The 24,001-nt window shown below is 56.6% G+C and overlaps 1 protein-coding gene across 1 annotated transcript in view; it reads left to right on the top strand.

Moving 5' to 3' along the window:
• The window catches only part of Slc45a4 (solute carrier family 45 member 4), a 71,358-nt gene that overhangs the window by 33,944 nt on the left and 13,413 nt on the right, over positions 1-24,001 (top strand). Inside the window, exon 2 of the mRNA XM_076836001.2 lies at positions 3,217-3,793. Coding sequence (XP_076692116.2) covers positions 3,550-3,793 — 244 coding nt within the window. The 5' untranslated portion in view covers positions 3,217-3,549. The remainder of the gene's footprint in view (positions 1-3,216; positions 3,794-24,001) is intronic.

Genomic DNA, 24,001 nt, shown 5'->3' with positions numbered 1-24,001 from the left:
GAGTGCATCTGCAGGTCCCAGCAAAGCTGCTGTCCCTGAGCACAGGGCAGTTGCGGCAGTGGGTTCCAGGGGAATGCTTCCCTCGGTGCTGGGGAAGATCTGTCTTGGGTGCTGGGGAAGATCTGTCTTGGGTGCTGGGGAAGATCTGTCTTGGGTGCTGGGGAAGATTTGTCTCATACAGGGAAGATGCCTGGAGAGGCCACAGCTGACTCTTGAACTTGGCCTTCTGGGCGACTGGAGGAGGCCAGGAGCTGCCGAGGGGGCAGAGCCATCACACCATGGCTTGGCTATTCTCCTCTGGCCCCGCCCTGAAAGGGAGCATCCTAGTGTGTTTTTGAATCTCAGAGACACCAGTGCTGTATGGTGTTTCTGAGCCTCTTGAGAGGGGACAGCTGCGTGGGCTGTGGCCACATGTTCATGGACAGTGAGCTGGTCACACTGCCCCACTGGTTGTCCTGCAGTGGCGGCCGCTGCCCTGTTGTGCCCCAGTCATCCCTTCTGTATGCCATGTGGGCCTTGTCAAGTCTCCAGATGAGGGCTGTGGGAAGTTCAGGTCAGTTGGATGAGACCAGCAGCATCCTCAGTGAGGAAGTGGGAGCCGTACCCACTGCTGTGGGAATGCACCCCCAGAGTGAGGGGCGCCCATGCTCTGGTGATGGTGAGAGCTGTGGTTAAATGGATTTCCTTTTCTTTTTGTCCATTCTCAGACAATGCGCATTTGATTATGAAATTAGAACCTGAACATCAGTAGCCCCAGTCAGATGGGCAGGGATCCAGGCCCTCAGTGAAGGGACAGTGCCTGCTAGTCTTTGTGTGTGTGGACTGAGCAGCTGGGAAGCGAAGGGCTGGAGATCTGTCTGCTGTGGCCATGCGGATGCGCAGAGCCTGCAGGGCGAGTGCTGGGCTCTCCTGCCCAGTGCTGGGCGCAGCAGAGGACGGCCCAGCGGGAAGCTGCCGTGCTCCCTGCTGGTTTAGAAAATGACTGGAACCTCCATAAAAATGCCAACAAAATCTTTTCCCCCAGAGTTCTTCAGGCTGCTCTTAAAAGTTCATATGCTCATAAAGTGCTGGGAAAAGCACGCACGTGGAAGAGCAATTGGGGGAATGCTGGGAAAAGCAGCAGGGGTGGAATGGCTCTGCCCGGGCTCTGGCTGAGCATGCTCCAGGCCTCTCTGCCCCATGCAGGGACGCTGGCCCGGGAGACGGCTCGCTGGGGGACGGAAACTTGCTGTGTGACAGGAGAGACATCTCAAAGGGCTGGGAACCCACATTCAAGCAGATGGTGTGGTGACACCAGGCTGGCCACCAGGAGACACTGGGGAGGCCCTGGTGCTAAGCAAGTGCGATTATAACCACCAGCGGCTGAGCCTGTGTCCCGCCCGGCCTAAGTCCCCCGCAGCACATGGGTGCTCCTGCAGGATACCTTGGGCCGGCTGGCACCCATCATCCTCCTCCTGGGTGCGGGACAGGCACCCACACCACGCATGAGGAGCTCTTCCAGATGGGGTTTGGGGCGGCTAGCTCTCCTCAACCACCACCCGCTCGTCCTCCCTTCACTAGATCTCACTGACTCTGGCTGTGCGGCCCGCAGTGCACAAGGAGGCCTGGGAAAGCCGGGGGCAACCAAGGGGCCGAGTCCAGGGGCAGGGGCTTCTCACTGCCTGGCAAAGTACAGCAGCTACGGGAGCCCTTTGTGCGAGGCAGGGGCCATCCATTGTAAGGAGGGGTGACCCTGGAGGTGACTTGAGCTGAAGGTGAGAGTGGCAGAGCCCGGTTCCTGGGTGCAGCAGTGAAGGACGGCTGCAGTGAGAGGTGCTGCTCTGCAGGACGGTTCCTTCCCTTTTCCACTAGGACCTGGACCCGGGTGGAGCCCTAGAGGTCAGGGTTCCCGACCCGGAAGGCCGCCTTCTCTCAGAAGACCACATGTGTAGTTGAGACCCCTGTGGGGCTGCAGCTGTGTCAGGACGAGCTTCTAAGAACAGGACGGCAGGCAGTGGGCCTGGGCCGCCGGGCAGGGTGGGCGGGTCGTGGTCGTGATGGTCAGGCTGCCAGTGTTGCTGGGAGAGTCCTCACCGCTGCCCTTCCTGCCGCAGCCCAGCTGGCCCACTCCTGAGAGCCAGCCCTCTTCTGGTGGGGGTGGCAGTTAAGTCGCTGCCCCTGTTTTGGTGTAAGATTGGCTGAGTGACAGAAAGGGGCCCTGCCGCCCCACCCTGCTCGCACCCCGTCCCCAGGAGAAGGGGAGGCTGGTTGAGTCATATTTCGGTGATGAGATATTATTCGCATGTCATAAGCAGTAAAGTATCAAACTACAAAACTGTCTTGACATCAAGTGGGCCCACTGTCGGGTGTGACTTTAGGTCCCTTCCTCTAGTGCACTCCAGGTGGAACCCACGTCTGGAGGCCCCTCCAGAGGAACGCGGGGTGCCGTGCCTGCTGACCTTGCCTCATAGGGGCAGCTGGCCTTGCCCTGCTGAAGCATCTGCAGGGCACTATCCTATTGGTCATTTCTTGGCAGCCAGTGCCTGGCTATAACCAGTTGTCCCCAGGAAGACCCTCCCTCACAAGCTGGTCATAGGAGAGGGGTGGAGGAGACTTCAGACCTGGGGCTGCATGGAGTCCTGGTCCTGCATGCCCGGAAGGTACAGAAGGTTTGGCTCTTGGTGTGTCATTTCTTGAGAGAGGGTCTGTAACTGTCATTGATGATCCTTGGTCTTGTGATCTGGGCGGGTCAAGGACCACTGCCCATATAGCTGAATGGGTGCAGGCCAGCCCAGGCTCAGGAGAGATCTGGACCCCCTTTGGGTGGAGCAGGCGAGTCCTCCCTCCGCCAGGCCTGCTTTCCATCCTCCCTGCTGCCTCTGCCCGCATAGAATCCCTCTGCAGTTCCCTCAGCTGCCACCCTGGCTCCCCTGTGCCTCCCCTGTGCCTCTCCGCCCCATCGCTGCACTGGTGGACCACAGGGGTCACTGCCAGCGCCTCCCACAGGACACAGAGGCCATGGTATTGGCCTCCTGTGACCCCGCTTCCCTTTGTTGCCCATCTTTGTCCACCCCCAGCATGGAGCTCCCGTGAGCAGATGGTGTAACAGCACAGATAGGCTCTGCAGCCGGGGCTGGTGGGTCCTGGGGGACACCTTGGAGGTGCAGGTGGGCGGGGGTAGGTGGCACAGACAGCCCACCCGACTCTCCTGACTGGCCGTCCTCTCTCCTCTTGCAGAGCCTCGAGCCACTCGATGGGGATTCACAGAGGACTGCCAGTGTGTGTCGCCTTCCCACCTCTCTGTGGCAGGAGAAGTGACCGCAGCGCCTCCTCAGCAATGACGATGACACTGGTATTAACTGAGTGGCACTTATGGATTTTTAGCCCTCGCTCGCAGTGAGCCAGCGAGCCATGTGCCACTGTGAGGGAGAGCCCTGTGCCTGCAGAGCGGGGTGTGAGCGCGGCCTGCCTGCAGAGCGCACCTGAGCCCCGGGAGGCATCTCCCTCTGCCCGCAGAGCTGCGTCTCGTCCGTGTAGGTGGAGCACACACTGACGCTTCATCTGGTGGTGATGAAAATGGCCCCGCAGAATGCCGACTCCGAGTCCATGCAAGTCCAAGAGCTGCCCGTGCCCCTGCCAGACCTGCAGAAGCCTGGAGACCCCGAGGCTGAGAACCACGAGGAGACCCTCAGCGAGGGGTCCATAGACAGGATCCCCCTGCGCCTGTGGGTGATGCATGGGGCGGTGATGTTTGGCAGGGAGTTCTGTTATGCCATGGAAACGGCGCTGGTCACGCCTGTCCTATTGCAGATTGGTAAGTGCTGCTCCTGCCTGTGGGCTTGGCGTCCAGCACAGCTGTGACCCTGCCACCAGTGGTGGAGTCCTGACACACATCCTGCCCTCTCCCCCTTGACCTGCCCTCCGGGCTTTCTCCTGTTTGAAGCCTGGCTGGAGGTGGGGCGTGGGCCCCTGTGCTTTGTCAGAGCCGCAGGTAGTGTTTGGAGCAGGCTGAGTGCTGAGGGCAGTGGGCTCCCCTGCAAGCCGGGCTCTGTCGCGCTCAGGCTCCTCGCCTCTGAAGTGGGGAAGCGCAGACTGACCCCGCGGGGATAGGGCGCATGCTCACAGCAGTGCCTGGCATGGGGATCAGGGTGGACTTCCAGTGCCAAGGGCAATTGTTTCTAGAAGTGCTGTGGTTCACAGAGGGACGCTGGCACAGTGGAAAGAGCAGGTATCCCCTACAGATGCCCCTGGGGAGTCTTGGGCTCCAGAAGTTATGTCAGAACGTTGGGTTTTTCCTCCTGGTCCCAGGAAGGTCTGAATCTCTAATTTCATACTCCTTGGCCTCCTGAGAGAGCTGGGTGAGGACAAGACTGTAGAGGCCTGAGCTCTGCTCTGTGACCCCACATGCCCGAGGCCACATGTGTACAGGTCAGTCACTTGAGGGAGTTTCTCACCACAAGTCTGGTGCTCTGCGAGAACCGCTTCCACCCCGCGTATGCGACAAGCGCAGGTCTGAAGTGCAGTGCAGTGGGAAGCTGTGCAGCTCCTCCCCTTGCAAGTGGCAGCCCCAGTGTCATTGGGCTTGACCCAGGTTTCTGTCCCCCTGTGTGAGAGCAGCCTGAGGTGCCATGGGGCTCCTTACCGCTGCCCCGCCCCATCTGTCAGTGCAGTGTTCTGCCGTGACCCCTGGGTCAGTGCACTGCCCCGTGGGCCCTGTGCCCAGCAGGCCAGCCAGCCCACAGGCGTGCGGCAGGAGGGCCTGGGAGTTGCGGAGCGTGACCTGTGATGACTCTTCATTTCCTTTCTCATCCCTTGAGTGTTGCCATGCTAAGGCACTGGGGTGGACAGGACACCACCTCTGACTTTGTGTAGCAAGCTGTCCACAGCATCACTGTAAAAATGCCCCGAGGGAGCTGGGTGTAACCTCACATGCCTTACTCCCAGTGACTGGAGGGGGGGGGGGGCTGAAGCAGGAGAGCTCAAGTTCAAGGCCTGCCTCAGCAACTTCAAGGCCCTAAGCAACTTAGACCCTGTCCCAAAGTAAAATATAGAAGGGGCTGAGGTTGTGGTTCAGTGCACACCTGGGTTCAGTTCCTGGTATCAAAAGCCCCAAGGGAATGAAACGCAGACCCTCTTTGGTGGTGGGGTTGCTGATTTCTCCACAGGAGAGGGGACCAGGGCAGCAGGTCCCTAGGCCTGAGGAAAGATGGGCTTTGGTGTGTTCAGGGCTGGAAGCCCACCTTTGAGGCTGGTCCCAGGGAGGGAGTAGATGGGTTGCAGCCTGTCCTATCAGACACTGAAGCCCCTTTGGCTATAGGGACATGCAGCAAGGAAATCCTGGGAGCTTCACGCTGGTTAAAGTGGTGCGTCCTTCAGTTGTAGCCATACCAACTACTGAGAAAATGACTGGATTTGATGAGCAAATGTTCCCTCCCAGGTCTTCTTTGTGCAGGGTCTGTGCATTAGGGCTGAAACCCCGAACCACAACTTCTTGGACTTCTCACACCTTAGGGGTTGTTTATTTCAGGATTTGGGGACAATTTCTCTCTCGAGTGAACAGTTCCGTGGTCTTGACTGAGTCTGCAGCAGTGTGGCCACCACAGTGCTGGCTCCCCCACCCTCGCAGCCCTCGGTGCTGGCCCTCTGTCAGGAACCCCATCTTCTGTGGTTCCCTTGGCATCCCCCTGGTGGGTGGTGCTCCTGTGTCATCCTGGTGGCCTCCAGCGAGGGTCTGCTGGGGGTTGTCCTCTCCTGGCTCCTTCACAGGAGCCCTGCAGCAGTTGCAGCTCTGCAGAGGTCTGCCTCAGGCTGGGGCTCGCCTTTTCATTTTTTTCCTGGTATCTTTCAAAAAGCTCTTTTTGATTTTGATGAGATCTGGCATATTAATTCTTTCCCTTTAAACTAAGAAATCTTTGCCTGGCCCAAGGTCATGGTTTTCTCTCAGCTTCTCCTTCTAGATGTTTCGCAGTTTGAACTCTCCCACGAATTCACTTTTTCCGCAATGAGCGTTGAGGACTCCCCCTCCCTCTGGCGTGTGGGATCCAGCCATGGCAGACACACCTGTTCCCGCGCGGTCCTCCCCTGGGTTGGCTTTGACTGCCCTCTCACCAGAGAGCCCCTCTGTGTCTGTGCCTGGTGCCAGAGCCGGAGCCGGCGGGCTCTGCGCTGCAGCTTGTGGTTGGGAGGAGGCCCGCCCTGGCCTTTTACAGCTCCCTCTGGGCGTCTTGGGACCTCACATTCCCACGGGAGCTGTGATGCCATCCGCCCATCCCTACAGAAGAGCTTCCTGGGTTTCCACTGGGACCAAGTCGAACCGTCATCAGTGTAGGGGGAATCAACACATGGCGAGTCCTGCAGTCTTTGAAAATGGGTGTCCTCTGTGTACCTCTACGGTCTGGCTTCTCCTCAGGGTGCTTTGTGGCTTACAGTGTGTACATCTATCCTGCTATTTAAGTTTATCCCTGAGCATGACTAATGCTGTTGTGAACACTGTTTTAATTTCAACTTCTGATGGTTCATCACTACATAGAGGAATGGAAATGATTTTCATCTATTCTCTGGTAGCTTGTAAAGTGTATGAGATCTGTAATGATGTTCCCTCTTCTCTGATATTGGTAGTTTGCATTATCTCTTGTTTTTGATAAGTCTGGTTAAAGGTTTATTAATTTTATTGGTCTTCTCAAAAGCTCAGATTTTAATTTTGATTTTTCCCCCTGCTATTTGACCATTTCCTACTTCTAGCTTCTCAAGGTCAGGGTCAGACTGATTTTTAGGTTCCCCCCGACTCAGGGATTGAACCCAGGGCCTTGTACATGTTAGAGGGCACTCAAGACTGGGGTCACAGAGCAGGGCCAGGGAGGAGCATGGATGGAATCCAGGAGGCCCCTGAGATAGAGATGGCCCCTGGTCTTTACCTCCTGCTTTTTTGTGACCTCTTCTAGTTCCCTCTCCTCGAGTAAATTTTTGCTAACCAACAGAATATGGCAATGTTGGGGGATGTCACTTTGTGGTTAAGTTACAGAAGACTGCAGCTTCCATCCTGCCAGGAGACACTGTGGCCTTCTTGGCCTGCACATTTTGATGGACCAAGTGACCTTCTTAGAGAGACCTGGGGGGCAAGAAACAAGGAGGAGCCCAGTTAGCGAGGGCCTGCAGCTCTGTGTCTGGAAGCCTGTGAGAACTCAAGCCCTGCCTGCGCTTGAGCATGGAGATGGCCACAGCCAGGGCCACCTCCTTAAGTGCACCTCTCCAGGGCCCCTGAGCCAGAACCACCCAGCTGAGCAGAACCCGTGAGGACTGATCAGGTGTGGCCCGTTACACAGCAGCTGCACTGTGCTGAGCGCAGGAGAGACGAGCCCACCACAGCTTCCAGTAGCTCTGCAGCAGCACGCGTGAGGGCAAGGGTGCCAAGCACTCTTGGCCACCTAATGAGACTGGGCCAAGGACTTGTCCAGGGTGCTTTCAGCTTGACATCAGTGCACACGTCTCACCCTACTGTGAGCCCAAGTAGGCGACCACCAAGGAACATTTGTTCTCATGAGAGCCCTGGGTTCTTGAACCCAGCCCCATCTGTTCCCAGGTCCTGATAATGGAAGAGTACCGTGTTTTCACTTTTGATACAGGAGCCTGCCTTGTTAACTACAGCTTTCTTCCTTGTTCTGAGTGTTCTTGTAGGAAACTGCTGGAGACCATCAGAAGCAGGAGCCAGACCTTCCTGGTGTAGAGGGCATTGGGTTGGCCTGTTGGACATCTGGGCTTGAGAAGTTAAGAAGTCAGTAATTCCAGGGTCGATGCGGTTTTGCTTCTTGACTTCCTCCTGGGAGCTGGTGCTCCAGGAGAACCCTGGCCCTTGGAGTCTGCTGGTACTCTTAGTTATACAGGTTTTTGCCTGTTTTCTTCCACGGTGAAGTTGGAGGGTGTGGATTTTTATTTTTGGTTACAGGTCCTCCTCTCTGATTCTTAGCACTGTGCACATGTGCTGGACCCTGGACTTGGTGGGATTCTGCATTTCCAAACTTTGAGGAAGATGTAGTCTGCCTGTCTGGTCTTCTAGAGGGAGTCTGAGCAGGCACCTGACACCTAGAAGAGGCGTACCCTTCCTTTCTCTGATCCTGAGACAGGATGGGGACTTGCCTCTCCCCAGCACTCCCGAACACCACACTGTGTGACTCAACAGGGAGGTCTTCGTCAGCATTTGACTGGGCCAGGTAGACACCTGGATCCAGCTCTCTTGGTTCCAGATGACCTGCCCCTTTCCTGAAAGTGGTTTGGGCCAGCTACAGTGCTGGGCCTGGTGCTGGAGAGACTGTTGCCAAGTTTCTAGGTGGGGGGGCGGGGAATCCTTGATGTTTGATGAGGAGGTAGGTATGTAGGGAGTATGGCCAGCTGGGAGCAGAGCCAGCCCCTCCTGTCCCAGTCCTGCACACCTGGGACTTGGCCGACAGGAAGTCTATACAGGAGGGCCAATCTACTGTCCCTATCTGCGCAGGATGTGGTTTGGCCTTAGGAGTAGACCCACCCACAGTTCCCCAGCCCTCCCTGGTGGGGAGCTGTTCTAAGAACACCAGTCTACTTCTTTAAATCAATAGCATTTACATCCGATGCAGAGTGCCGAAGTTGCACTCGGGTAGACAGTGAAGTCTGTCACTCCTGTCTCCCAGGCACCAGGTTCCTGTCCCCTGTGTTGCCTGCCTGCTACGCAGATCCCCTGTGAGGCAGCATCTGTGTGGCTCTTGGAGAGCATGTGCAACAGGTGGAGTCAGAGCAGAAAGCCTGCCAGCTCCCTCGAGGCCTGTGTCATGTGCACTGGCCCGGGCCACCCTGGCTACTATGCTTTGTGCTGTTGCAACTGCCTTCAGAGCTTCCTGGCCAGTTTGAGATGCCACATGTAGGACATACAGGATTTCCACACCATTTACTGAATGCTTCAACTGTTTTGGAAGAGACTTTTAAAAATGCATGCATTCTTAGTTCCAGGCTCAAAAGATTTGGATAGAGCCCATCAGAGATTCACCTAAAATCCTGTGTTTTGGTTTTGGTCTTATTGGTGCCAAAGTTGTTTGTGATGATAAGACCACAACCCTGCCCTGCACAAGATGGGTGGGGGGTGGCAAGACCCTTGCCTGACATGGAGAACCCTACAGAGCCTGAGTGGTTCTCCCAGTACCTGTCCCTGGCCCCCCCACGCTGGGGGGAGGGACACTTGCCATGAAGACCCTCACTTAGTAACAAGCCGGCGGTGCACCTGACATCTCCAGCTTGGAGCAGAACTGCAGTATGTGGCAGGCACTTTGGGGAGGTGGGCAGGAGCAGGCGCCGGGAGCAACCAGGAAGGCCTGTTCTGGAGAGCCGGCCTGGGTGCTGAGTCACAAGTGGCCTTTTGGGGAGCCCTCCTCCGTTTTGTTCCCATGTAGTCCTTTCTCTTGGGAAGGAAAAGTCCAGGCTCCCCTCCGTTTATTGTTTCCCTCTTGGCTCAGGAAGTATACTCCAGGGAAAGAGAAAAATCAGATAACAGAGCAAAAGGGCGTCTTTGGTTTCCGTCTCTAGGGGCTGACTCATGAATGAGAATGGCGTTGGTGTGGGATCCTACCTGTCCCCTCCTCGGCCAAATCCTGGGGTAGCATCCAGGGGTGAGCAGTCGTGTCTGGGGGTTGTTTATGGGGAAAGCCAGATGAGCCTGTCGTGGGGAGGCAGGTCTGAAGGCCAAAGCTTATGTTCATTTTGTACACGTCCACTTGGTCTTAAGCGTCTGCACTTTTCCTGGTGGCCTCTTGTGAGTCGGAGCTTTGAGGTGCGGTCTGCTGTGGTTGAGAGCTCGCCTTCCCTCCCTGGCATGGCTTGCCCCTTAAAAGCCACCTCTCAGCAGATGCCCCAGTGCTGGTGCCTTCCCCACTGCCAGGGTGTGGAGGGCAGGACCTCTGAGGCTGCCTTGCAAGAGTCACCTGCAGGCAGATGCCTCCCAGGTTCAGGCCCGGCCCAGCCCACTATAGGGACCCTGCACACTGTCTCCAGAGCACTGCTTTCCTGTGCAGCTGACTGGTGGCCTTGTGTTGGAATCCAGGGACAGCGAGCCTTGGCCGGAGTTGAGAAGCTTGCCTTCCCACCATGAGTGGAAATGCCACTGGTGACAGGTGTGCTTGCACGTGGGTGGTGCATATTTGCAAGGGTGCCCAGATGTCTTTTTTTTTTTTTTAAATTCATATCAGGGATTGAACCCAGGGGCACTTAATCACTGAGCCATATCCCCAGCCCTTTTCCTATTTTACTTTGAGGCAGGGTCTCTCTGAATTGCTTAGGGCCTTGCTAAGTTGCTGAGGCTGGCTTTGAACTTGCGATCCTCCTGCCTCAGCCTCTTGAGCCACTGGGATTGTAGATGTGCACCACCGCGCCTGGCATTTCTTTGGTTTTTGATCATGCATGTGTGCATGTTTTGATCTGGGGAGCTGGTGGGTTGGCATGACGACATTGCAGCCCCTTGCTGTGGGGTGCAGGTATTTCAGTAAAGCACTCCTGCAGCTCAGAAGCACTGACACCTTTCTTAGAGTTCCCAGCATGGCTCTTGGAAACAAAGGCAGCAGCTGGCTGGAGGGGCTTCAGAGGCAACATGCCCCTGGGTTGTGTTTTCCTTCCTTGAGAAACCAGGGCTGGGGTGTAGCTCAGGCGTGGAGTACGGTGCTCCTAGTGCACGAGGCCTGCGGGATGGGTGCAGCTAAAACACTGCAGGTGTTTTAGCCAAGTGTGCGCCTATAGCTCTACTTGGGAGGGCGAACGAGGGGGTCACTTGAGCCCAGGACCTCAAGATCCGCATGGGCAGCATAGTGGAAGACCCCGTCTTAGCTCCCCTAAGAGGCACCCCTGTCCTGCTTCACTTTGTCACTGCAAGCATGACAGCCCAGAAGTGCCAGCATTCAGGTGGTAGAGACCTGCTTGGTGTGCCTCTGCCTGGCAGTGCTCCCTCCCTCAGACAGCCACCTCTGCAGGGCTGGAAATGGCACTGTGGAAGCCCAGGACACCTCACAGTGGGTGCCTGGGCCTCGACTAGTGTGCTTGCTTGTCTGCAGCCCCCCAGACTGGCCGCCTGCTCTGCCCCCACTGGTCCCCTGGAACTGTGGCCAGGGCTGGAGCACACAGCACAGAGCCGCGCCTGGTCTGGGGAGGTGCTAGGCAGACACTCGGGGACGCCTACGGCTGAGTGAGGGACACATGACCTGCAGCCCTTCCTGTGGCTGATGCTGGGGCTGAGTCCGCGTCTGCCTGTGCCTCAGCTTCCAGGAGGCAGGAGGGCAGTGGGCCAGCGCTGCTGAGGAGGAGGTGAATGGCCCAGTCGGACAAGCTTGGAACTTGAGGATGTTCTGCTCAGTGAGACGAGCCAGTCACAGAAGGACAAATACCACAGGATGCCATTGAGTGAGGTCCCTAGAGGAGTCACCTCAGAGGCAGGAGGTGAACTGGTGGGTGCCAAGGGCTGGGGAGTTGGTTGGTGTCTGAAGGGGCAGATTGGCAGTTCAGGAAGAGGAAGGAGTGGCAGGGTGGACGACGGTGACAGTCAGGTAGTGTACTTAAGCCACTGGACCTTACACTTAAAAAGGTTCAAGTGGTAAATCTTACGTAGTTTATCACCATGAGATGTGGGGAAATGGGTGAACCATGGAATTCCAGTAATGGTTGGATGGAGAGCCTGAAGGGACCACAGCACAGCCCACACCAGTCCAGTGAAGGGAGCTGGGGGACGTGTATGGCCCCTTGGGAGTCCTTGTGTGAAACCCACCTACGCAGGCCTCACCACATCCAGAGTCAGTTAAAACCCACCAGAGGACATCCCAGTGTGGGGTCTGGGCGTGGCGAGTCTCCTGGATTTTGACCACAGGGCTGAGAAGTCTCTTGTGCTAGGGGCTTTGTTTGGGCCGGGAAGTCTGCATTTCCTCGACTTTCATCATTGTGTTTGTGAACAATGAAATGTTCACTGCAATTGTTTTTCCCAAGGAGTTAAATGTGTATATTATTCTTATATCTGATTCCTACCAAACACCTGCCTCGAGTTCTGGGCACCAGGCCTGGCACTGGAGGTGACATGCATCTGGAAACCTGGGGCTCACCTGGACACGGGCTTTGTCACCTGGGCAGTGAATTTGGGGAGGTACAAAGGGCCTGAGGGTTTGTGTCACAGTTCAGATGGGGAGCCTCAGGTGAGACTGTCCACTTAGGTCCCTAGCCAGTGAGCGTCCACCATGTGCTAGGTGCTCTGCCAGGCTTGGGACAAAGGTTGTGGTCTTTGGTCTTTGCCCTGGGCCCTCCCAGTGTGTGGGGGGTGGGGGAGTGGGAAGGACTTCATAAGGAGAGCAGGGGGTGCAGCAGGTTCAGGATGGGGAAGCCGGCACAGCACCAAAAGAGGGCGTGGGCAGTGGGTGTGTGTCTCCAGCTGCAGAGGCCTAGTAGCCAGCAGTGGAGCAAGGTGAGGCAGCACAGCAGGGAGGGGCACTGGGCAGGGGAGCAGCCTGAGACTGGCAGGGCTCCAGAACTGGGTGAGCCTCAGCAGTAGGCCACCTTGTACTGCAGCAGTTTCTGAGCTTCCTGGGTCATGGTGAATGTCAAAATATAGTGACAACTTGAGCCCTCTATACTCTGGATTAGGAAAGACAAAAGATCTTATCAGTTATTCCTGCAGAAAATGATCTTTAAACTCCAGTAAAATCCAAAAATAAGTTAGATTTTAGCAGAACATCATGGGCATGTGTTGAAAGGACAGGACAAGATCTGGAGACCAGCGGAGCCCCGCAGAGGCCTGTGGGTCCAGGTGTTCAGTGCCACTCACAAACAGGAGAGTGACTCCCTGGGAAGGGTGAGACATTGCTCAAGGGAATTACTGTAAGATGTTTAACTCTAAAAGCAGAGTTAGCATCATGGAGAACTGTATTCTTCTACACTATAAATTTCAAAATAAGTGTTGTCTTTACTCTTAAAACCAACCAGCAAAGAATGGGTCTGCCAGGGAAGTACTTCCTAATAATGGTAATTTTTAATTAAAAATCTCACTTTTAGTCTGGGGATGTGGCTTGGTAGAGGAGCTCTTGCCTAATGCATTTGAGGCCCTGGGTTTGATCCCTAGCACTGCAGAAAAAAAAGTTATGTAAATCTTACATTGTTGTTTCTTGCTTAAACACTCTTGAGGGTCACACACCTGCACTTTTCAGTATTGTCTGGAAACATGCCGGTGAGGAAGGCAGCCCATCTTCAGAGGACTGTGTTTTACCTGGCAGCAGCTGGGGGCAGTGCTGCTCTCTTCCTCTTCCGGAACCCTGCCCGCGCTCTGCAGGCGTACTGCCTAGCTCGCAGGCATTGAGTTGGCATCCTCAGAAGTCCTCACCAGGTTCCAGGGGCCTTTGTGCCCAGTTTTCTCCCAACTGCAGACATCCTGTCTTCTCCTGTGTCCTTGTAGAGTGTGACAGCCAGGTGTGATTCTGCTGCAGCCTGCAGCCCCTCTGCCCACAGCTCATGCTCTGCAAGTGGGGCCTCTGCGCAGCTCGGACGTTTTAACTGTCACTCTTACATGAAGCGGGGGCTTCTGAGCGGAGTTAGTTTCGCATGGATTGTTTTCAGCAGTGCTGCTGTGGGTCAGAGTACTTCACAGTGTGTTGACCTTGCACAGGCCCAGCTGTGGCCCTGTATGTGGGTCACTTGCATCTCTGGCCCAGGCATGTGACCTTCGCTGGAAACTGGGCAGCAGTGACTAGCTCGGAGCTGAGGAGTCAGTTTCCTTTTGCAGCATGCATTTTGAGAGCCTGTTAGGAAGCAGCTGCCAGCTGCCAGACACACCCTGTCCCCCTGGAGGGCAGACCGGCAGGGGCACACCCCTCCAGGGACCGCCTGCCCAGTGTGAGCAGAAGCCTGGGGTGAAGTGCTCCTAGGAGGTGGGTTCACACCCAGGAGATAGCACCATGCTGGAAGCAAGCTGAGCCCTGGGGAGAGGCCTGTGGTCATCGGGGCTGGTTCTCAGGGATATGGTCTGGCAGTGTGTGGGCTGGCTGATTGGTCTTCTCAGATCACTGCCACATTTGTGTGGGGTGAGGATCCTGGCCCTGAGCAGGAGAATGACCTAGAGCAAGCTGTCCATTTGTGGACAGAGCTGACAGGCCGGCACTTCCTACCCACCTCTGGTACCCTGTGTGGGGGCATGTGCTGCTAGAACACCCAAGACCCCATTCGGGTGGAAGGACTCAAGTAGCACCCAGAGCTGAGTGTCAGGATGGGGCAGGGAGCAGGTCTCAAGGCCACTTTGCACACTGGCCCTTTCAGGCCTACAAAGCTGCGACAAGAGGAGGCGGCCTCTCTGAGGTCAGAATCAAAGCTGAAGGGAAAGTGACCTGCCTGGGGCCCCAGCCAGTGGGTGAAAAGTGAGAACATGAGCTTTTCTTCCAGCCGCTGCCTCTCACAGGGCCACTAGGCCGGCTTCCCAGGCCAGCTCCTGACCATGCTGGGCACATTAGGCCCCCACAAGGAGAGAACTCCAACAGACCCGAAACCGCAGCCCCGTGCCAAGGGCTGTCCACCGTGGTCTCAGCAGCTCCAAGGTTGCAGTTCTTACAGCACTGGTGAGAGTCCAGACCACAGTGCCTGCTCCTTCAGGGCCCTGCACAGCCTCGCAGGACAGCTTCACCCATCAGCGGACCCACAGCCCCTCCCTGCTGAGGCCCTGCACCCAGAGAGCAAGAAGGCAGGAGTGGGGGTGCCTGTGAGCAGAGGTGCCATGGAGGCAGATGAGGCTGGGGGTGAATTGAGACAGCAGCCATTAATAAGAATTTAGTCCTCCTAATTTCCATTCCCTTGCTAGTTCCAATTCAAAAGCATTCTCAAGCTACCTCAGAAACTCCTTGCGGAAGGGCAAGGTGTAATCTCTGAATCCTGGGATTTCCAGCTCCCTCACCCTGCTCTGAGTTGGAACTGGCTGGTACCAGCTGGCCAGAGGCAGCCCTTTGGGTGGTTGCTGACATATCTGTTATTAAAAACTAAATTATGTGTTCACAGTTTGAATTGTGTTAGCAACAAAGGTGATAAGGATTCCCTACTTCCTGATCAGCAGCCTTTGCCCGTGCCCACGGCAAGGTCATCTGCTGCGTCCTGTCAATGGAACGCTGGCTGCCACCCTCCTCAGCTCCTTGCTCAGTGACACCCTCGGTGGTTGAAGTCAGCCACAGGGGGGTGTTTACACCACTGGGACCATGGCACTGTGGAGGAGACTCTGTGGCCAGTGGAATGTTCGTGCACTTGTTGTGGAGGCCACACTTGGCCTTGTCATGTGAAGATGGCATCAAGCTCCCCTGGGGGTTTCTGGCCACTTGTTGGAATCAGAGCTATATATAACACTGTGCAAGCATGGTGCCTGGGTTTCTGGCCTGTCCCTCTTCAAATGGTAACATCTTGGGGTGAAAGACGCATTTGCTGTGTTCTTGTCCTCGTCATGGATGCGAAGCCCTATGCCCCCAGAACTGGAACACAGATTAGGGAGATTCCCAGAACCCAAGTGTGGAGGGCAGATTTGGGTTCCTACCTGCTCCATCCCTAGTAGCTATGTGACCTTGGCCGTGACAGAATCTTCTGGAAGCTCAGCCCCCCCTTACTTTAAAGCTCACCTGGACATGCCATCTGCAAGGCAGGGCAGGGTGAGTGGAGACCCTGGCCTAGTGCCTGGCACCTGCTGAGCATGCCGTGGTGCTGTCCTGCTGCTGCCCTTTGCCCTCAGCCCAGTGGCTGCTGGTTACCCAGCACTGTTGTCCAGCTCCCACGGAGGGAAGAAGAGCTGGTTATTGGTCCTCTGTGAGCAAACTGCAATTTTCAGATGTTCAGGCCATTTGCCCTTGCGTGCCAGTCCCTGGTCTCAGCAAGCCAACAGGTTTGCAAACTAAAATCAATCCTCATTTGCAGATGCATCCAGGTGGGGGTCTGATGTCCTGCACCATTTCCATCTTGCATTGGACTCTGCAGGTTGCAGCTGGGTGCTGACCTTTCTGCTGAGGGAGGACCCTCCTTGGTCCTCAGGCCTGTTCCTGTGCACCAGGGAGTCTTGCTCTAAAGAAGCCAGGTGGTCTGATCATTCTGGATGTGAATCTCCACTCTTGGCCTCCTGCTATTGCCCTGAGTGCTGCCCAACTTGCTGCCCAGCTCAGGGTAGCTGGCTGCCCTCCAGGAGTAGCTTCTTATAGCTGTTCTAGGGTCTTTGATCCATGTTACCTGGCACCTGATCTTTGGTGACTTGGTAGGTCCTCTGACCCCAGTATTCTGAGCCCTCCCAGTAGGCCTTGTTAGCGTTGTGCCCCACCCTCCCCTGCATCTGATGGACCAGAAGTTTTTGAGGCGTTCCTGCTGCCTGGGGTACCAGGGTAGTGCCCTGGCCTGACACTCACAGCCACTTTCCCTCTGCTGGCCCTGTGTTGGACCCACAGCTCCCCTCCACCAGTCTGCTCGTCCCTCAAGAAGCACACCTGTGCCCTTCTTCTCATCAAGCTACCTCAGGTCCCTGCCTGTCTAGGTGGCCGTAGGCCTCAGGCATGTGAAAGGAAAGGTCATCTTTGAGGAGGGCTGGAAGTACTTCTAGGAACCTAGACAGAAAGCTGAGAAGTCTTGGCTCAAACCTCAGGGAGAAACAAGAGTCACCCCCCGGCTGTTCCCGTTGCCTTCCCATGGGTCCTTGGGACCACAGCTGCTGGTCACAGAGCCCACTAATGCATCCCCTGCATGGCCATGGATCCCAACTATGTGCCATTAACAGGGTTCATGTGCAGAGTGGCCTGTGACACTCTAAGCCCAATGAACCAGACCTGTGCTCCTGGGGGTGTCACACAGGTAGAGTTGGCTGCACTTCCTTCGTGGTGCTGATACCACCTGCAAAGGTCCTGACTCTCTTCACACTGTTCCTGTTCTGCCTCCCCTGATGCCCTCTTCCTCATGCACCAGGCCATGGATGCCGGCCCTGGGCCCTTGGCTAGCAGGAGAACCTCAGCTTCTAGTGAGGCAGACACGGGATGAAGCAGACAGGGAGGCCTCTCCTGCCTGGTCCTCTGCCATCTGATAGCTCCTTCTTCGTCTCAGCTCCCCACACCCCACCAACGTCTCACCATCCCCAATGTCACCTGGTGCAGGTTCCTGCTCCCGGTGAGTCCCTGTGCCTGTCCCAGGGCCCAGGTGCAGGGACTCTGTTTCCCCAGTGGCAAGTGTGAAAAGGAACTCTCACACCAGCATTGTTGGGGAGTTCTTATGTGTCAGGCTCCTCGTGTGACTTGGTCCTTGGAAATCAGGCACTTCCCCAAGTGACAGACAAGAAAGCAAGCCTCCCCAAGCTCCCCAAGGTCATGGGAATGCCTTACAGCCAGCACAGCACCGGCCCTGGCAGGAGCCCTCGGGTGCCCTGTCTGAGTCCCTCCACAGGGGTTGTGGTGTCAGACTTCTTTGGGACACCTCTCTCGATGGCATCACTGTCTGTCCTATGTGTGACATGTGGGTCCCTGTGGCATTGCTGTCCCCTCAGCTGTCTCCAGGAGGTGAATTTGCCAGTTTTGCTACCTGAATACACAAGAGACTTCAGGCAGCTGATTTCACAAGAAAGAGCATCAAATTGGACACCCGTGCAGGCCTGAACCCTGCTCCTTGCTAAAGGAACCTTTCCCTCTCACACAGGTGTGTGGGATGCAGGGACTGCTGTGGGTTTGTAGGGTCCACCCAGGCATTTTGGAGCCTTGGGGATGAGGCCGGGGTCTGGGAACTGTGTCCTGTGTGTCCTCTTCCTTGCTGAAGAAGGGGTTGGGTGCTTCTTGGATGGCCTAATTGCTCAGGGTTGTGTCTACTGGCTTTGGCTTGTGAGTAGCTCCCCTCCCACACCTGGTCGTCCTCCCCAGTTCCTAGGGAACTTTGCTGTGAAGAGCAGGCTCACCAGGCCAGCTGTGGGTGAACGCTCACCCAGGACGGGCTTTCACTGTTCTCTGTAGACCAGGAGCTAGTGGACTCCTCCAGCCTGCCGACCTTGGCCTCTGTGGAATTTGTTGCAGCACTGGGGCCTCGAAAGTACAGAGGGACTCCACATACACGGCGTTCCTCATGCGAGGCACTGAGCTAGGGTTTCTGCTTTCTTTAATCCTCTGTGTGTCTGCCTTTTTTAGTGTGCCCCCTCCTTGCCAGGTGACAGGATGTCCGGTCTGCTCCCTGGGTCCCTCAGCTGCACAGTGGGCTCAGCTCGGGTCTGCCGTGGAGCCCGAGGCCTCTGTGGCTTGCAGCCTCTTGTGGGAGGTCCTGGCACATATCTGGGTCCGGCAGCTGCTCTAGAACTCTTTAGCAGTCAGTTTTCAGGCCCATCTCCCACATGCCGTGGGTGTGTATTTGGCATTCTTGCTTAACAGGTGCTGCCTGGGAACCTCGAGACAGTGGACAAGGCCATGCCGTCTTGGAGCTTGCACTTGGGCAGTGAGGAAGCAGATGCACGGGCACCATGAGTAGGGATGGTAGATGGCGCAAGAGCAGGAATGTGGGAGCACGGTGGAGCCGCCTGCCACGGTGGGGTGGGGTGGGGTGGGGCTGAGATTCTGAGCTGGATGGGAGCCCCATGTTTCCTGGGAATAGGAGGTGGGTCCCATCGGCTGGGGCAGTTAGGAGGGAAGAGGGCTGGAGGATTGGCCAGCCAGCAGCCAGGGCAAGGCCTTGCAGCCTTGGGCAGGAGGCTGGACTGTCCCGGGCTGGCAGTTTGTGCAGGGTACAGACCTCCTGTGAGGTTTGAGATCACTGGCTGCCAGGTGGGGCTGGGAGGTGGTGGGACAAGGGAGGAAGGGAACACCAGTTGGAAGTCATGGTGCTTAAGTAGAACTCATGACATCACAGGTGTTTCAGGGCACGTGGGAGGGGAAAGGCAGAGAGCTGGGGACAGAGGCAGCAGCGTGAGCTAAGCCCTGTGGGCAAGAGGAGCTGACAGAAGCTAAGTGCCAGGCTGGTACATGTGGCCAGGAGGCCTGTGGCATCTGGCACTGCTTGGGCTGTGGGCTGGGATTGCTGGGTGACCCTAGGGTCTTGCCAGCACAAGTGGATGGATGATGGGGTCTTTTCTCTGACTCAGGGACCCCACAGGAGGGCAAGAGATGGGTTCTGTGCATACTAAATTTGAGGACCTTTCCCTCTCTGAAGCCCAAGTCTTGCTTGTTAGAGGCAGTGGGGTTTGGCCGTGTGGACCCTGGGTTTAGGCTGCCGGGTATGCTGTGTGTGCATGGTGTACTCTGGGGAAGCTTCAGGAGTCCTAAGCCAAGTGCCATGTGATTGCTTACACAGGACAAAACGCCTGTTCTACTTGTTTTTTTTTCAGTGCTGGGAATTAAACCCAAGGCCTTGCACATTCTAGACAAGTGCATTACCACTGCACTACATCCCCAGCACCAGAACATCTGTTTTAAAGAGTTGTGAGATGGGCAGCTATTAAGAGTCAGAGAGCAGCTCACATCCCAACTTGCCAGTACATAAAGACCCCTGTAAGCTGGGCGGGCTAGCTGAAATGGCAGAGGAGCAGGTAGGGTGACCCCAGCTTCTGGGGGGCAGCACTGGCCAGATGCATCTAACCTAGCTGGACTATTGAGTTTCCTCATGGTTCAAAAACAGGAGGCAACGGCCTTGCAGAGTCACTGGGAAGCCCTTGGCATGGGGTAGGCCTACAGCCATACCCAGCACTGGCTGGCAAGAGCAGCTAGAAGTTTCCTTTATCACAGGAAGGGCCATTCTGGACCATTCCACCCCCTGCAGGGAGCAGACTTGGGGAGGTACCGGGGGTCCCAGGACTCCACCTTCTGACCTTTTTGGCCTCATAAGACTGGGCCCACTGTCCCCTGGGCCACTCTCCGTGTCACCCTTGCTCATTGCTCCCAGGGAATCTAGAATAAGGTAGAGTGATGTGATGGGGGTCGCCTCCCTGGCCCTGGGGCTTCTGGTCGCTCATGCTAAGATTTAACTACTCCACTCCTGGGAAAGCCCAGAGAGGCAACCCAGGGCCCACCCTCATCCTGGCCCTTGGTCCCATAGGACTCTGAGGATTGTAGACCTCTAGGAAGGCTTGGTGGGTGGCAGGCAGGGATACAGAGGTGACTTACAAAATAGCCTGGCAGCAATCCCGCCCCTCCCATCTCTGAGGATGCAGAATTTGAAATGGGGCTGGGGAGACACCACCTGGGTGTCCCTCCTCCACTCTGAACCCTCTCCAGAGCACTCCTTGCAGCCCTGTGCTCCCCCACAGCTGGAGGTGCCCCTTCCCCATGGCAGGGCCCCTACCCGACAAGGCCCCATCACCCTTCATCCTGGGTTCTGGGCCTGGTAAGGGGTGGGCTGCACCCCTGGCAGCCTGACCTGGGCTTGGCTTCTCTGAGTGGCAGGCCTAAGGTCACTCGAGGATGCAGAGCCGTTCCCATGGAGGACCGGTTCTCACGAGGCTGCTATCATGAATTTTTGTCTGAGAATACAAGCATATCTGGACATGGCAGGCTTTGGCTATTGAGTGAAAGAGCGTGAGTTCCTATTCCCATCCCAGACCTTTTGTTAACATTTATAGGCCACTTTCCCAGCCCCCTCCCCCTCAAAAGCACCAGTTTATCAAAAGTGCCCTTGTGAATAGAAGTCGCCCCACGTGACCCGAGCGTCGCAGTGACCTCACACAGCCCGCCGACGCGCAGTGACACAGTGAGTGTTTCCTGTGAACGGGGAGCCTTCCGGGTCCCACCATTGTTGTTCAGTTTTTGCCTGGAAAAAACAAGAGTTATTTACTAGGGACCGGCGTTGTGTGCGGCGCTTTGCTGGGAACTGCCTGTCTGGGGCATCTCAGCCTGCAGGGGAGGGGGGAACGGCCCCGGAGGGGGGGGCAGGGGGGTGCTGGGGCGTCTCAGCCTGCGGCAGGTGCAGGGGGCTCGCTCATCCAGGGCTGCCTTGGAGACGTGATGGGAAGTGTTTATTTTTCTTGCCAACATGTGAAACAAAAGAGAGCTGTCACCCTGTCACCTGGCCAGCTCTGTGGGCTCTGTCCCATTCCTGGGACTTGTTAGCTCAGTGGCAGGTAGCTCTGGAGCAGAGGCCCTCATTTCCTGCTGGTCTGACCCTTGGCAGCCTGGAAAGAACTTCCAGGGGAGTTGGGAGAAGGGAGAGGCTGCCCCTGCTGCTCTGTGGGCCTGGGCTCAACCCTTCTTCCAGCCTGTGCTACCCAGGTCCTTCAGCCTTCCTGCCGGAGCCCTGGCTGTGCCAGCTGCCTGCCTCACCCAGCCATGGTTTTTAGGCTTTGGTGGTGTCTTACTTAACCCCAAGGCAACACCTAGGAGACCGCAAACCCACCCATAGGTGTCCAGTAACCTGTGTCTATTGCCATAGTAAAGAGCTCTCATCTCAGGCATCAGACTCCTTCCGGGGAGGAGAGTTGGGGGTTGGATTGGCATGGCTCGACCCCACACTGTTGTCAGTCAGCATTGCTGAGCACAGAGGAATTGGCTGCGTGGCCAGCCCTCAGGAGCTAGTGGGCTGCTAGGGAGGTGGGGTCCATTCAGGGTGGGGGCCACACGTGCTAAGGGAACCAGGCCACATGGTTGGCAGTACTGTGATCCCTGCTTTGGTCTCCTCTTCTAGACACCTCGTCTGTGATAGGCTCTAGCAGATTAAGTAGCACCTGTATGCCCAAGGGGTAGGTTGGCTGCCTGTAGTTGGGTGTGTTTGTTTTGTGCAGTGCTTGGGATGGAACCCAGGGCCTCCCACTTGCTAGGCAAGCACTCTACCACTGAGCAAATCCCCGGCCCTTTTCATTTAATTTTGAGACAGGATCTCGCTCATCTGTAGTCCTCCTACTGAAGCCTCCCAAGTTGCTGAGACGACAGGCATGCGCTGCGGCACTTGGCTGATTTGACTTTGAGATGGGGTCTCATTTGGCCAGGCTGGTCTGCAGCTCCTCCATAAGCCATCCTCCAACATGGTGGGATTGCAGCAGTGGGCTGAGCCTGCCACCAAGCAGTGTTGTATCCACTGAAGGGAAGCAAAAGTGTGTCCCCAATCACTGGGAGCTGGTGCCTCAGCAGGTGTCTTCATGCCCAGCAGGCTTGGTGTGACCGCTGCTGGAGCAGACCTGCCCAGGGCCTGTTGTCTCAATACGGTGATGCTGTTCCAAGTAGACTGGGTGCCCAAGGGCAGGGGAAGGGTAGACAGGAGAAGCCCCTAAGCTGCTGGGTCTGACCAGGCTCTGAGGACACATGGCTTGGGAAGATCTAACCTGGGCCCTCCACCTTGTGTGTTAAAGTTATTTATAACATCAGGCCAGGAGGAGCTGCCAAAGGCTCTGAGCATGGGTCTTCAGCAGCTCTGGCCTTGAGGAGGCCCTCCTGGGTTGGTGGCCTGACAAGAGAGCTTGGTTGGCAGGGCAGGGCAGGGTGACTGTGGGGGTCAGGACTGAGGGAGAGGGAAGCAGCCCCCAGGTGGAGGTGCCAGCACATGCTGCTCAGCAGAGCAAAGCACCAAGCCAGAGACACAGATGGGGGCATGTGAGGAGGGGAGGGGAGAGTGGCTGCGGACAGGAGGAGAGGGGTGGCCTGAGCAGGCCACCCAGGGACCTCTACCTCCTCTGGGGCCCAGGTGAGCTGATGAGCCTGCGAGGACTCTGCCCAAAGGCTCAAGGCCACGGCAGTGAGTAATGGCTGGCCGGGTGAGCAGGTGGGGTAGGAGCAGGGAGCTGAGGGCCTGGCAGGTGGTTTTCCCCAAGGCCATCTCTTTTTGCCCTTCGGGCATCAGGCTTGCTATGAGCTGGAGAAGGCAGGCTGGTGCCCAGTGGGTCTGTGCATCCCCTGGAGCCATCAGTACCAGGCCGGATGTAGCTGGTGACTGGGAGCATTCTCCCTGGGGGCGTGGAGCTTTGGCCCACGCCTGCAATCTCCTTTTGCCTCCCTGATCCCTGGCCACTGCTGCCCCATCATAAAATACTCTCCAGTTACAGCCCTATTTTCAGAAGAGTGGTGGGCTTTCCCAGCTCCCATCTGAGAACTCTGTGCCTAGAGCCACCCGCATCCCTCCCAGCCAGATCTGCAGGTCAGTGCAGGGCTCTGCCCAGAGAAGCACACACCCACAGAGCAGGCTCGCCCCAGCACACTCTTGCCCTTGGGGACAGCCTCTGGAGAGCAACCTTGGGGTACAGCATGTGGGTGGACTGAGAACAGGGCCACTGGCCCTGGGGAGGCTGCATCTGACCCCCGCCATTGTTGGGTTGAATGGGTGCTAAGCCATGGCCTCTGTGCCTCAGTCTCCCTGACTTCCTGTGGTTGCAGCTTTGAAAAGCAGCTGCAGCTATTCAGCAGAGCACAGGGTGTCTGTCCCTCACGCCGCGACTCCCACCACTTCCTGAGCCGACCCGTTGGCCTGCAGTGAAAGAGTCTCTGAGGAGAGGAACGTGGGGCAGTCGACCCGAGTGCTCTGTGGGGTCTAGTGACGACCCCCAGACATTTTTTGTGGGGCTCAGTGGGCAGGTTCCCTCTGCCTGTCCTTGTAGTGGGGCTTCTGCATGAGTCCAGCTGACACAGGGCCTTGCACACACTCAAGAGGATGAATTATGGACAGTCCCCTGTGGCCAGGCCCTATGCATGTCCATGCTTGGTCCCAGAGTGTTCATGGCTGACCACGGCCCTACAGAGGCATGTAGCTCACTTCTCCAGGTATGAGGCCTGGTGGTCTCCCTCCACCTTACTGACCTCAACCTGAGAGGCTGAAGTTGGCTGGAGCTTCTGCCAGGAAGCCTGGTGCATCTCTATTCTTACATGGAGAGTGTTCAGTGGGAAGGGGATGAGTGGCATGTGTCTACGCCCATCCTCCTGGTGCCAGCTTGCCCTCCTTCTGCCTTAACACCTACCTTCCCAGCCACTTCCTGAGCCTAGGCTTCCAGCCCTGAGACCCGCTAGTAGCAGGTGCCAGGTTGGCCAGTTGGCCCAGGTGTAACAGAGGAGGTAACAGACCTGTCTCCAGACCCCAGCTAGAGATTCGAACCAGTCCTCCT

The sequence above is a fragment of the Callospermophilus lateralis genome, chromosome 16 (assembly GCF_048772815.1).
Source record: "Callospermophilus lateralis isolate mCalLat2 chromosome 16, mCalLat2.hap1, whole genome shotgun sequence".
Classification (NCBI taxonomy): Eukaryota; Metazoa; Chordata; class Mammalia; order Rodentia; family Sciuridae; genus Callospermophilus; species Callospermophilus lateralis.
Note: the sequence above shows the minus strand (reverse complement) of the source record. Positions and strands in the feature narration are given on the sequence as shown.